We start from the raw sequence: 13,322 nt of genomic DNA, 5'->3' as shown, positions 1-13,322 counted from the left end.
AAATCAATTCTACCGAATTAATATGTTTCTTGGGAAATAATTTATTCGGTTTGAATTTTTAACAAGAGTCATTATGGAAAGTGCACAGAGAGGAGGATCCCTCCTGCTGCTCCATAGGCGGGTGGGTGTCATGAGGCCTGAGTGGGTTTCCCCCTCCAAATGAATGGTACTAAGGCATAGACTAAAACTCAAACCCACCATGAGAGCAAATACTGTATAAGCAAGATGAATTAACCTTGTGCTTTCATGACAGCCCTAGGATGAAACCCTACACATGCTTAATTGGGGGGGGGGTCTGGTCCCACCAAACTCAGCAGAGCTTGCTTCTGAAGACATCCCAAGGATGTCTAGTGTTTTAGTGGTCATACTGGCTGGGGTTGATGTGAGTTCGAGTCCAGCAACATCTGCAGGAAGCCATGTTGGTTACCCCGGGTATGAAGAATATTTGCTCTGTTGCTTTGGAGTTTTATTACTTTGAAGTTTTCTTCATCTGTATAATTTACTCCAGTTGCAATATTTTATTATTTTATTTTATTATTACATTTATATCACATCACCAAGGAGCACAAGGTAGACATAGGAACTGCCTTATAACAAGTTCATCCATGTAGCTCAGTATTGCCTACTGCCAGGGACTCGGAAGAGGAGGAATGGTGGAGACCACCTCCCCAGCCTGGCCCTTCCATGGAGGAGGAAGAGGAAGACAGTATAGATTTACAACAGGGGTTTGCAGGAGGTCGCAGCTCAGAGGCAGATGAGGGGAATAGTTGGGAAATAATGGGATAGGAGGAGGAGGAAGCGGGGCAACAGCTGATGGACACAGTGTCTTTAGAAAGCATTCCAGACCCACTCCTCTCCCAGAGAGCCTTGAAAGTAGGAGAGCAAGGAGCTCAAAGAGAGAGGGAACTTGTCAGCACCCACAGAAGTGATGAATGAGGAAGTGGGAGAGGCAGGATGTGTGTGTGGAGATTCACTCGGGACAACGCCATTATCCAAGAGGCTGGGTTCTATAGCCTCTCTCTGTAAATATTGAATAAAAAAGGACAGCAAGAAACCTTCCCTTGTCTTTATATTTTCTTGGGCAACCAGCCGGGAGTCGCTGACAGCATCCTGACACCTACACTGACTGGCAGCAGCTTTCCTGGGGATGCTCATGACCTTACTTGGAGACGCCAGGGATTGAACCTGGGACCCTCTGCATGCAAATCAGATGCTCTTTCACTGAGTTATAGCCCTTCCTGATGCCACACTCTGGCCCTCTCTATTTGACCTGCATAGCAACCTTGTGTGGTAGATTACACTGAGAGAGGTCACTCAAGTGAGCTTTACGGCTGAGAAACGATTTGAACCCTGGTCTCCCACGTCCAGGTTTCAAAAGAATTCAGAGAGTTGCATAAGGTCCACTCTCACACAAGGCAAAGCTGAAAGGGAGCATTAGCTTCATGGGACAAGCAGCAGAAAGCATAAGTCTGTTGAATGGTTTCTTTAAATGTAAAGGTTCATCATTGTTCCACCCGATGTGTATGTCTTTAAGGGGCCTGAGCAAGGGCCAGAGCAAAATAACGAGACCCAGCTTTACAGCTGTGAAACATAGCAGGTGCTGCTGAGTTGTACTGATTAAGCTGTGTCAGCATTTGGGTGTAGTATATAAGGAGCAGCACCTAGCTCTCCCATTACCCTGGGGGACGGGTTGGTGGTTGGGTCTGGTTTGGTTGTTGATGTATTTAGTGTAAATGGAGTTTTTGTTTTTGTAATTAAAACAAAACCTTGTTTAAGTTATTTTTAATGCATGTTTAAGTTATTTTTAATGCATGGTCTCCCCAGCAAGCTCTCTGCAGCGCTACTATACTGCAAATAGCCAACAAAGTCATGAGGAAATGGAAGAGGCCAAACAACATGTACATGCTCCATGTCTCAACCAGACTCATTTCTGAAGCTTCAAGCAGCTGCTGCCAACCATGTGAAGCATCCCAAGTCTAGGGTGATATAAGGCATGTCGTGTGAGGTGGAAGCGTAATAATAATAATAATAATAATAATAATTAATAATAATAATAATTTATTATTTATACCCTGCCCATCTGGCTGAGCTTCCCCAGTCACTCTCAGCGGCTTCCAACAAAATATTAAAATACAGTGGTACCTCTGGTTACATACTTAATTTGTTCTGGAGGTCTGTTCTTAACCTGAAACTGTTCTTAACCTGAAGCACCACTTTAGCTAATGGGGCCTCCTGCTGCTGCCACGCCACCGGAGCACGATTTCTGTTCTCATCCTGAAGCAAAGTTCTTAACCCGAGGTACTATTTCTGGGTTAGCAGAATCTGTAACCTGAAGCATATGTAACCCAAGGTACCACTGTACAGTAGCATGCACTGCTGCCACCTCCCCACCCCCGCCACTGCAATTTGCTCCTCCTCCTCCTCCTCCCCACCAGCTTACTTTTTGAATGGTTTGCTGCTGCTAACACACAGGAGCACGGGTGGCTTCTCCAGCTCCCTGCCTTCTTTCTCAGAGCAAGGCATTCTGGGTGAGGTGGCATTGGGAGTGTTCCCGTGCCTCTGATCCTTTTCTATGGCAGCTAGAAATTTTCTTTTAAAATTGAAAGCTAGTAAAGTTACTTTAGTAAATTTAAACTTAAAAAAAAAAAAAAGTTTTCTAACGGTAACTGCAAAGGTAGAGACACTTCACCTAGGATGCCTTTCCCTGAGGCACAAATTCCTTCTTCAAAGCCAGGAATGGTGATGCTGTGAGTTCTCTGAAGAATCTCATAAGGGCTGAGTAGGTGGACCAGCAGGTGAGGCAATTGAATGGGGGGGGGGGCTGGGGACAATAAGCCTCCCCTACTAACCCTGCCGCTGGAGACAGTTTGTTCAGTTTATCTCATGCAAACATCAGCCTTGCTCTGGTATTACAATTTTATACAGATGGACACTTGTATAACGTGAGATTCTGCCGCACAGTTATCTTTTCCTGGTCTAATACAAACAGTAAAAGCTGAAGCGTGTTGGAAGTACATTTATTGGTCCTAAAAAGATTCCTGTGCTACTATTCCGCATTATAAAATGTGCATTTAAGTGACAGTAATATTAGAAGCAATTTACATGCCGCAATGAAGAGGACTAGAAATATCTTTCAAACTTCTACAAGTTGCTTGATTGTATAAGGTACTGGTAGTGCAGCGAAACTACAGTGAGTTTGCCGTTTTGGATGTTACATTTCTCACTATAGCGAAGTTCTTTTGAGATAGTAGAAAGCTGTCTTCTATGTGCTGGAAATAGGCTTTTTCAATTATTCTTAAGTGTCACACAACCACTTGTAACGCAGCAAAAAGTCCCAGTGACCCTGTTTCGACCCTGACAATGTTGTGAGCTTGAGAGAATACCTGCTTGGGAGACATACTCTGTTCTCTGAGTCACTTTCTATTATGCATTCCCTGTTTCTGCAATGGCTCATTCTACAACCTACAGAGAGGTATTCCAGATCATTTTCCAGCTCTTGTTTCAGCAGCAGATTAATGGAGTTCATGAGGCTACGTTTGTATGATCCCTCCCTGTTTCTGCTCTTCCTTCTTCCCTGCCTGCTGCCTTGTTCTTGCCTGGTAAGCTCCTTTGTTCTCTTGTTTCTAGCCCAGAAGACCACAGGGAGTCTGATTCTGAATCATTTACTGCCCTCACTCCTGGGACTAAAACACACACAGAGTCAAATCTGAAAACATGAAGGGGCTCTGAGCTCAGTATTGTTGTTGTTGTTTGTTTAAAAAATCCTTTCAGGTTTAGCCAATTCCTAACCTTACAGGCTTATTCTCTGTCTCTGTTACCATGTTATAAAGTTTTGCTTTTTTTTTAAAAGACGTAGGAATGGTGACATACTATACCTCCTCTGGCAGGCTGACCACCAGATCATTTTCTGTCTGCCCGACCAACACCTGCAAGAAGTATTCGCTGCACGCAGCCAGCACAGCCCGGTGGGCTCGGAACTCTTTCCCCTCCACAATCAAAGTCACATCACAGAGAATATCCTGCTTCCGCTGGTCATTGAGGCACAGGAGGATATTGGTACAATGGACTGTTGACTCATACACATACATGGGGGATTCAGTCTTCTCATCCACAGACATTCCGTTCACACCCTAAAATAGAAACAACAAACAATAAGGGAGAGAGATAGGGCTGGAGAGATTTGTCAAAGTACTTGCTAAGAAAGGAAGATTACATCATGATTTCTGCGTCCTGCATGGGTTAGCCAGCTCTCTGCAGAACTGCTGATCAGCACTTTGATTCTTAGCTGGAACAAAGAGCTCAAGAAATATATATATATATATTTCTCTGAAAAGACAATTGCATTATAAGCTTTTTACTCTATCCACTTAGTTGGCTCTTTCTCCCTCCCACAACATTGAATCAGGAATATGGAATAATGTCTTGAAATGTTGAAGGCTATCAACCAACACAGTTTTAATAGATAGTAGGCTCCTGGGAAAGGGTGGGGAGAGAAAGGGAAGCACAAATAAAAAAAAACATTTGTGAGCATCTTCTGGCAGAGAAAAGCAATTCAACCCAGAGCTCTTTCATATTAGAACTATGGTGCCGAACTGGAGCTTACCGGCACAATTCAGAATAATTTATCACAACCCAACATTTCACAGAAATCTCTGTGTAAAATTCCCACTGCCTGTACACAGAATATTTATCAGCATCAAAAAGAATGGGGCAGTGGGATTCACTCTGTATGTACACTTGACCAGTTGGATCAATGTGTTTGTGTGTCTTCAGAACAGGACCCAGAGGAACAGAGGAAGCTTTATACCAAATCATACCTCTGGTTAATCTAGTCGAGTATTGTCTACTGACCAGCAGTGGGCTCTCCCAGAGTATTAGGCAGGAGTACTTCCAAGCTCTATCTCGAGATGCTAGGGGTTGATCCTAAAAACTTCTGCATACAGTGCATATGTGTCAGAGCTGCCTCCAGGTCCCAGCTCACAGAGGACCAACGCTAGGCTGTAGTTATGTACAAAAGTCTTTATTGAGGTTCAGTTTCCATTTTAAAGCCGCAGCGCGCAGCTCTACGTCTCGACCTTAGACCGGCGAAGTCCCGTCTGAGTCTCCGCCCCTTCCACACCAGTTTAACACTCTCGCTTTGCTCCACCTCTTCCTAAGTTCCTTTCTCCTCTGGGCCCTCCTGCCCGCTAGGGTTTCATCCTTTCTGGACTCCTCTGACGCTGACCCTGATGATTCTTCCCCCTCCTTCCGGCGGGCTTTAGGACCTGGTTCCCTATCCGGGCTACCTTCTGTGCCGCTCGCCTGTACATTTGAACTTGGCGCGCACGCCCAGCCTGCAACTTTCCTCTTGACCGTTCCCTCGCTCTCCGATGGAGGCGTGGCCAACCCTGACTCATCTTCTCTCGCTGGTGGTGCATATGTGGGCTCTGATACCTGGGACTCCTCCCCACCACTACGCTCTGGTGGGGAAGCTGGTCCTGATTTCCAACTGCTGCTCTGGGAGTCCCCGCTGGCCCCTTGCTTCTGGGGTGTCCCCCTTGGGTCCCCCCTTGCCCTGCCCATCGGCGCCCCCTTCTGTGAATCTTCCGATTCGCTGGAGAGGCTCATGGAATCTATCGGGCTGCTGTCATCTTCTCCTACGCTGCCCTCGGATTGCTCCCCCTCGCTCTCCATCTCCTCTCCTCCCTGCGCTCCCGCTGAGTCCCTGACAATATGCTTTATCCACACTTGTAAATGATTTGAGAACACCTTGAACCTCAATAAACTGGCTTGGAAACAGATATCCTGCTGGTACTGTGATCATGCTCTCTTGGTAACACTGGTCAACAACAAATTTGTTGTCTGCGTTTTTTCAGTTGATTTAGGATGAATCTGATGCGCTGAATCCAAAAATCACATTGGTTTTGCTCAATCAGGTCAAGTTTTTGAGCTATGGCCACATGTCATTTTTTTAAGTTTTTGTTCACATGTACGCTTGTGTGGAGCATTTTAGAAGAAGTTGGTGGGGGTAAAATGCCATGTCGAATACTTGTTTTGATTGGAAATGATTATTTTAATGACAAGAAGTATTCAGGTCCGATAGTTCTGGGTGATTATGTTGAAAAGGGATCAGTTTGAAGTCATAAAACCTCAAAATCTTCCATAAATTGGTGCGGCAAAGCATAAAGTTATTTTGGTATTAAACTTGGTGACCAGGATAAAGCATGGTGTGCAAGGCATGCACCGAGACTCTACATGGGTGGACCAATGGCAAGAGGAGTCTGAACTTTGGAATTCCCATGGTTTGGAGGGAGCCGACAAACCATGTCACTGACTGCTACTTCTGTGCTGTTGATGTGACTGGGATCAACAGACGGAACCAGAGCAGCCTCAAGTATCCTGATCTTCAATCAGCATGTCGTCCTGTAGCATATTGTGATGAAATTCCAGTGCCTATCTTTGGAGAACTTCCTGACATTAGTGACGTAGATGCCTCCAGTGTTGAAGGACATGAAGAAGAAGAAGTGGTTCTTGAGGATGATGCTCCACATCCATTTTCCCAAAAGGAGTTGAATGATCTAGTTTGCGACCTCTGCTTGTCAAAGGACTCTGCCGAACTGTTGGCATCCAGATTGAAGAAAAAAAACCTCCTCTCTGACAGTGCTCACACCAGCTTCTTCAGCAACAGGCATCAAGAGTACCTCTGTTTTTTCTCAGAAGAGAAGGACTTGGTGTACTGTGCAGATATTGCGCAGCTTCTGCTCAAGCTTGGAGTGCCACAGTACGAACCCAAAGATTGGAGACTGTTCATTGACAGCAGCAAGCGATCACTGAAATGTGTTCTGCTACACAACGGCAACCAGTTTGCCTCTATACCCCTGGCTCACTCTTATACACTGAAGGAGAACTATGAAGCGGTGAAGTATGTGCTGGAGAAAATTGGTTATGATCAGCATAAGTGGTTTATTTGTGTTGACCTGAAGATGGTGAACTTTTTGTTGGGACAACAGTCTGGCTTCACCAAGTACCCATGTTTTCTGTGCGTGTGGGATAGTAGGGACCGTGCTCAGCATTACACGAAGAAGGACTGGCCTGTGTGGGAGGAATTGGTGCCTTGCAAAGAAAGGAATGTCATCAACGACCCTCTGGTGGAGAGAGACAGAATACTCTTCCCACTGCTGCACATCAAGCTCGGCTTATTCAAGCAGTTCACCAAGGCTCTGGACAAGGATGGTGACTGCTTCACTTACTTGTGCCAGGCTTTTCCAGGATTGACCATGGAGAAGTTGAAAGCTGGCATCTTTGACGGTCCTCAGATCCGTCAGCTCATCAGAGATCCAGAGTTCGGAAAGGCAATGAACGAAGTGGAACTGGAAGCGTGGAAGGCATTTGTTCTGGTAGTGAATAACTTTCTTGGAAACAATAAGGCCAGAAACTATGCAGAACGTGTCAACAACATGCTGACTGCTTTCAGAAACTTGGGCTGCAACATGAGTGTAAAGATACACTACCTATTTTCACATATGGACCAGTTTTCTGAGAACCTGGGTTCAACGAGTGACGAGCAGGGGGAGAGATTCCATCAGGACATGAAAGAGATGGAGACCAGGTATCAGGGTCGCTGGGACGCAGTCATGATGGCTGACTACTGTTGGAATCTGAAGAGAGACCTCCCTGCCGCTGAGCATTCCAGGAGTTCCAAGAAACGGAAGTTCAAGCCCTGAAGTTTGAAAAATGGTGAAGCAACATGCAATTTACGTGTACTTACCTTTATCAATGCCCACCATTCAGTTTACAGTAATCGATGTTTCTATCAGGTAATCAATATATGTTGTTGGAAAAACATTTTTTTCTCTTAAAAACATATTTAGGATGATGTGTTGACAAAAATCAGCTGATAATGCCACAAAAATGTAATCGATTTTGTCACAAGATCTGATTTTTTTCAAATCAACATAGCACAAAACCTGACCTGATGGAGAGAAACGGATGCCATTTCCTGATTCAGCAGTGCAAACATACCCTAAAGCAGTTGTAGAAATCTAAACAACATTCAAAAAGTAAAAAATTGTTGCCCAGTGTAATAGTTAGCATTAAAATAAAACTTTTCCCCGAGTGTTCAAATCATTCTCTACAGAGAGATCTGCGCTAGTTGCCAATTTGCTAGTGGGCCAAGTTCAAGGTGATACTATTGGTATATAAAGCTCTTAACAGCTTAGGACCAGTTTACTTGTTGGATCGCCTTACCCCACATGTGTTCTTCTGCCAACCTAGCACTTCGAAAGCACGCCAGTGCAAGTAGATAAATAGGTACCGCTGTTGTGGGAAGGTAAACGGCGTTTCTGTGCGCTCTGGTTTCCATCACAGTGTTCCGTTGCGGATACCTTTCTTTCAGTGTGGGAGAACCTACACCTTGGAGCACACTGTTGACACCAGGCAGGCAACTTCACTGTGTTCTTTTTGGCGCCTGCTTGAAACTTTTTTTGTTTAGGCAAGCTTAACAATACATGTTGATATGTTTTAATGTATTGTCAGTTTACTGCTGATTTTAATTGGTTTTTTAAAATGTTTTTAATTACTTGTTTTCTGCTGCTGCAATGCTTTTCTGCAAGCACTTTGCCAAGTGAGTAACTATTCACAGTGACTTGCGTTTGATAGGTAGACGCAAGCTTTGTTCCTCACCTGTAAGGTGCTTCACTTTCTTGAATACAAAAGTGGCTACCATTCTCACCTCTAAGCAAGACCATCAACAGAGCTGGCACTGCTTCAGGTGCCAAATAAAACCTGTCCTGCATTTGTAAGAACTCAATCGCGTAGAATGGCAGTGCCTACACATTGGAACTTGCTGCCTACTGAGATCAAGCAGGACATAGAACCATAGAATCACAGAGTTGGAAGGGACCACGAGGGTCATCTAGTCCAAACCCTGGCAATGCAGGAATCTTTCGCCGAATGTGAGGCTTGAATCAACTGCCCTGAGGTTAAGAGATTCAGGCTCTGCCAACTGAGCTACCGCAAGCCCTCTGGCTTCAATGTACTCTTTATCGCACCTGCTAAACAAGCAGACAAGCCTTAGAAAGTTGGAAGTATTTTACATCTGTTTTAGTATTTTAACTTTTTAAAGTTTTAAAATATGGTTGTGAATTCTATTTTATTTTACTGTTCTATCTTTTGTAAACCTCTTTGAGGTTTGTTTGTTTTTTACAATCAAGCAGAGCACAAATTTTATGAAATAAATAAGAGAAAAAATTTAAAAAATATTTTATTAAGTAGGACAAAATTTGGTGTGACAAAACATTTTAACACCAGCCCTCACCATGTAAAAGGTTCCACAAACATCAGAAGAAATAAGGCAGAGGAATTAGTGAGAGATTACAGATGGATGTAACCCAAGCACAAGCGTCAGAAAATATACAAATATACAAAGATAAAAGTTGCTTTTTTAAAAAAAGAGTAATACCCAAAGCATTGTTGCATTTTGCAAAGGCAAAACAATAAAGGAAAGTATTTCAATTTCACCCCAGATGAAGCCAACCTGGTCTGGGACAAAAGGTCCGACTGACTGACTGGTCTAGATGGGTTAAAGGGGAAGCTGATGTTTGCACAGGTCTGTCGACACAAAAAGGTATCAAGTGGGCATGTGCTGGGGAATGCAGTTTGGTCTATAGTTATGCAGATTGCCCTATTTATCTCTATACTGATATTTAAAAAGGACAGAAGAATGCATTATTTAAGAAACAGAATAAGGCAACTATAAATTATTGCCTCTTCTCTCCCATTTTGATTCTTTCAAGTTTTCTGCTTCCTGGGTTGCTCTGAAAATATGAGACAAGTAGCATGCATGAGATAAATAAGCAGAGGTGGGTAGCACCACTGGTTCAGGTGCACTGGGCACCAGCACCACAGGGGGCACCACAACAATAATGTCGAACAGAACATGAGAGGCTGGGGAAGGGCGTCACACAGGGTGCCACTGAAATAAAAATAATCTTAAATGTGCTTTTCAGATACGTTTGTGCTTCCATGCTATACAGTGGTACCTCAGGTTACAGATGCTTCAGGCTACATACGCTTCAGGTTACAGACTCCACTAACCCAGAAATAGTACCTCGGGTTAAGAACTTTGCTTCAGGATGAGAACAGAAATCGTGTGGCGGTGGTGTAGCGGCAGTGGGAGGCCCCATTAGATAAAGTGGCACCTCAGGTTAAGAACAGTTTCAGGTTAAGAATGGACCTCCAGAACGAATTAAGTTCTTAACCCGAGGTACCACTGTATATAACCAGCCACAGAAGTAAATGGTATAATTCAAATAGGGTGGTGAAAGTGATTAGCAGATTGGCTAGATGAGAAGAGACTGCAAAAGACGATGCTCTAAGAAGAACATAAATAAGAGGTGACATCACTTTGCAACACTAATGAAGGGCAAGAGAGATTAAATTAATGCCCTCCTTTCAATGAATGAAAAAGTGTATTTCCCTCCCCTCCTGCTCACCTTTGAAGGAGATTCTGTCTGGGAGACAAATGTAGAGACTGAGCATGTGAATTACCGCCAAAGGCTTCCCAGCCCTCTGGCAACTGTCCACATTCACTTGCCTTTCATTTTAATCCCTGGAGGCGCTATCTCTGAAGCAAAGTGGAAGGAAAAGATGAGATTGCCACCTTCTCTCTCCCCCTCCCCAGCTTTGGGGAAAGAGCAGGGTGATATCTCTGATACCTGATACTTTAGAGCACAAAATCCAAATAAAGCCATACCTCTCCCAAGACTGGAAGTCAAGTGTGAGGCAGTGTCCCATTTAACTCCATTGCATAGTCTATTCTGAGATTGTTTGCGAGAAAAGACTTGTCCATCTACTGAGCTCTGCGTATTAGTGAACGTAAGCCAGGACTGGGGCAGTGACAATCACAAATAATGGTTGGCTACTAAGAGAAGTCAAATTCTTCAGATTCCTGGTTGCAGCAGAAGTTGTATAATGGCTGCCATGGCTGTAATCTCATCAAGGATGAAGGATAAAATTTACACCACATAATATGGGCAGAAGCAGAGCCCACTGGTGGGCCAACTCTTACACTGGTGCCCTCCCATGAGTGCTAGGGCAGCCTGGGGCATCCATTCAGGTGACATACAGTGCCCTGGAACAATCACTGACATAGCATTGATATGGGACATGGTGTAGTACTGAAAACCCACTTCATGGACAGGTATTAGGAGTGGGACCTGCCAAGGTGCTGGGTGCCTGGCAAATGCCTAGTAGTGCCAAGTTGCTAACTCTGGCCTTAGTCAGGACTTCACATCAGTTAAGTGGAAGAGCCCATAATAAGCAGGCACCGCTGGCCTACTCATACCATGCTCAGCGAGGCTTCAGGTGGGTAAAGACACACACTTATCAATGCATCAATTTTTGATGCTGAAAGTGAGCAAGACAACATTAAGAGGTAGGATACATGATATCTCTGCCATGCCACCCCAAATGGCATCCCTGTTGCACACTCTACCCATCTCAGCTAGAACATTTAGGAGCTCTTACTTTGTGGAGAACTATCATCATGCAGCAAGTATCTTGCATTCTTTGTAGGGGGTGGGAGAGAAGACCCACTACATAATGTTCCATTCTATGTACAGTAATAAGCATTAAACCAGAAGGCAGGAAAACATTCAACAGGAATTTTGTTTTTGATGGCCCCTAGAGAATAAATAATTCGTGGTGAGTCAGACTAGGAAGCATAGTCTTGGTTGCACCTTTTACTCCCTGAATATCAATTTTTTACCTTTTCCCCACCCCCAGAAGTGGCTGAGTTCTGCACTACTTCATAGGTATGTGCAGGTAAGTTTATGTTTATATGGACAGGTTAGTTTTAAAGGATTGTAGTACAAGTACAAATTATCTTCAGAAAAATCCAGAATGAATCTTAATTATCATTTTAATTAACTGATTTCCCAATCAGTTAATTATACAACACTCTTGTATCTTTAAGGCAAGGAAGGTTTAAAATAAGAAAAGAAAGATAGATTCTATGAAACAATCAAGGTGCAGTCCGTTAAATAAACACCAGTTCTAATACTGGAAAGCAAGACAGCCAAATATATTCAGTCTAAATAAGCTAACAGGACAAAAGGTCCCCCACATACGCACAGTAATTGCTACATAGCAGTAGGTCAATCTGTCAGGAAAAGTCTTAATTACAAGCAGAATGGAAGCAAACTGCACTGCTGAATTCAGTGAGTTGGGCGTCTCAAATCTGAGTGAAATGAAGAGCTACTGACATTTGCTACACTAATATAGCTTCTTCATAACTATATTATCTAAGCCACGGGTGCAGAGTCCTTTTCAGCCCAAGGGCCACGTTCCCTTCTGCAGAGCCCTTCAAGGGCCATGTGCTAGTGATGGGCGAGAGGCAAAAGTAGGCAGAGCAATGGATGAGACTCTTATGTCTGTACAGCAGACCACATTCCAGCCATGCAAAAACCAGAGCTTTCCATCCGGGCAAGCAGGATGAATTATCACAGTTCAAAGACACATTCAGGCTTCTCAAGGGGGTCTCAGAGCTAAGTGAGAAGGGCCTAGGTAGGGAGAATGGCCAAGGAGTCTTGGGGGCCAGATAGAGAGATCTGGATGGCCACTTTTCACCCCCAAGCCTAAGGCTCCCCATCTCTGATCTAGGCAAAGATACAAGTTCTGATAAATATCAGCAACCTTCCAATCCTTAGCCCTAGAGTGCTCACTCTAAACAGTGAAAATATCCAGGTTAAAAGAGTGATAGATACAAACCACAGCAAGCCTAGTAATCCTGCCTAGCCACATGCAGGAGCTGTTAGGTCAAAATGCTAATACAGAGCAACTTAGTTCCAACCTTTAGAAAATAGAATTATGAGGTTGGGAGGGGGGGGAAGCATTAACAGGAGGGAGCGTAGCCATGAAGGAAAGAAGATGGCTGTTTAAACTCTAGCTCTGCTCCAAAGCTCAGAAAAACTGTTTTCAGCAAAAGCCCCAGTTGTGAAAACTCCAAACCTTGAAGCAAGGAGAGGGGAATACAAAAGGATTTAGAAAAGCTGAAAATAAAAGACCTCACTCCATTCTTCCTGCCCTGAGACAGAAGGCTTACTTCAACAAGGACACTAATGCATGGTCCAGGATGCTGCCGCCCTTAAAAGTGGCCTCTTCCTTGCTCAAAAAGATTATCTTAAGAGAAGAATTTGCAGCACAAGAAGAAGCCATAAAGAAGCTTATTAAAAAATACTTGGAAAGAACTAATGCTTCCAATGGAAACGAAACTGACAGAACTTAACAAGAGACTTAACAGAAACAACTACAGCAACAAAAGAATTAAGCCAAATCCATGCCCC

At 43.9% G+C, this 13,322-nt stretch overlaps 1 protein-coding gene across 6 annotated transcripts in view; it reads right to left on the bottom strand.

Moving 5' to 3' along the window:
* BACH2 (BTB domain and CNC homolog 2) overlaps nt 1–13,322 on the bottom strand; it is a 253,179-nt gene that overhangs the window by 43,064 nt on the left and 196,793 nt on the right. For all 6 annotated transcript variants that reach the window (XM_079971084.1, XM_079971083.1, XM_079971086.1 and 3 more), the window contains one exon: nt 3,876–4,130. In XM_079971084.1, the coding sequence (XP_079827210.1) occupies nt 3,876–4,118 (243 nt within the window). In that variant the 5' untranslated portion in view covers nt 4,119–4,130. The remainder of the gene's footprint in view (nt 1–3,875; nt 4,131–13,322) is intronic.

This window comes from Podarcis cretensis (genome assembly GCF_951804945.1).
Source record: "Podarcis cretensis genome assembly, chromosome: 3".
In the NCBI taxonomy this organism is placed as follows: domain Eukaryota; kingdom Metazoa; phylum Chordata; class Lepidosauria; order Squamata; family Lacertidae; genus Podarcis; species Podarcis cretensis.
This window is presented reverse-complemented; position numbering and strand designations above follow the sequence as displayed.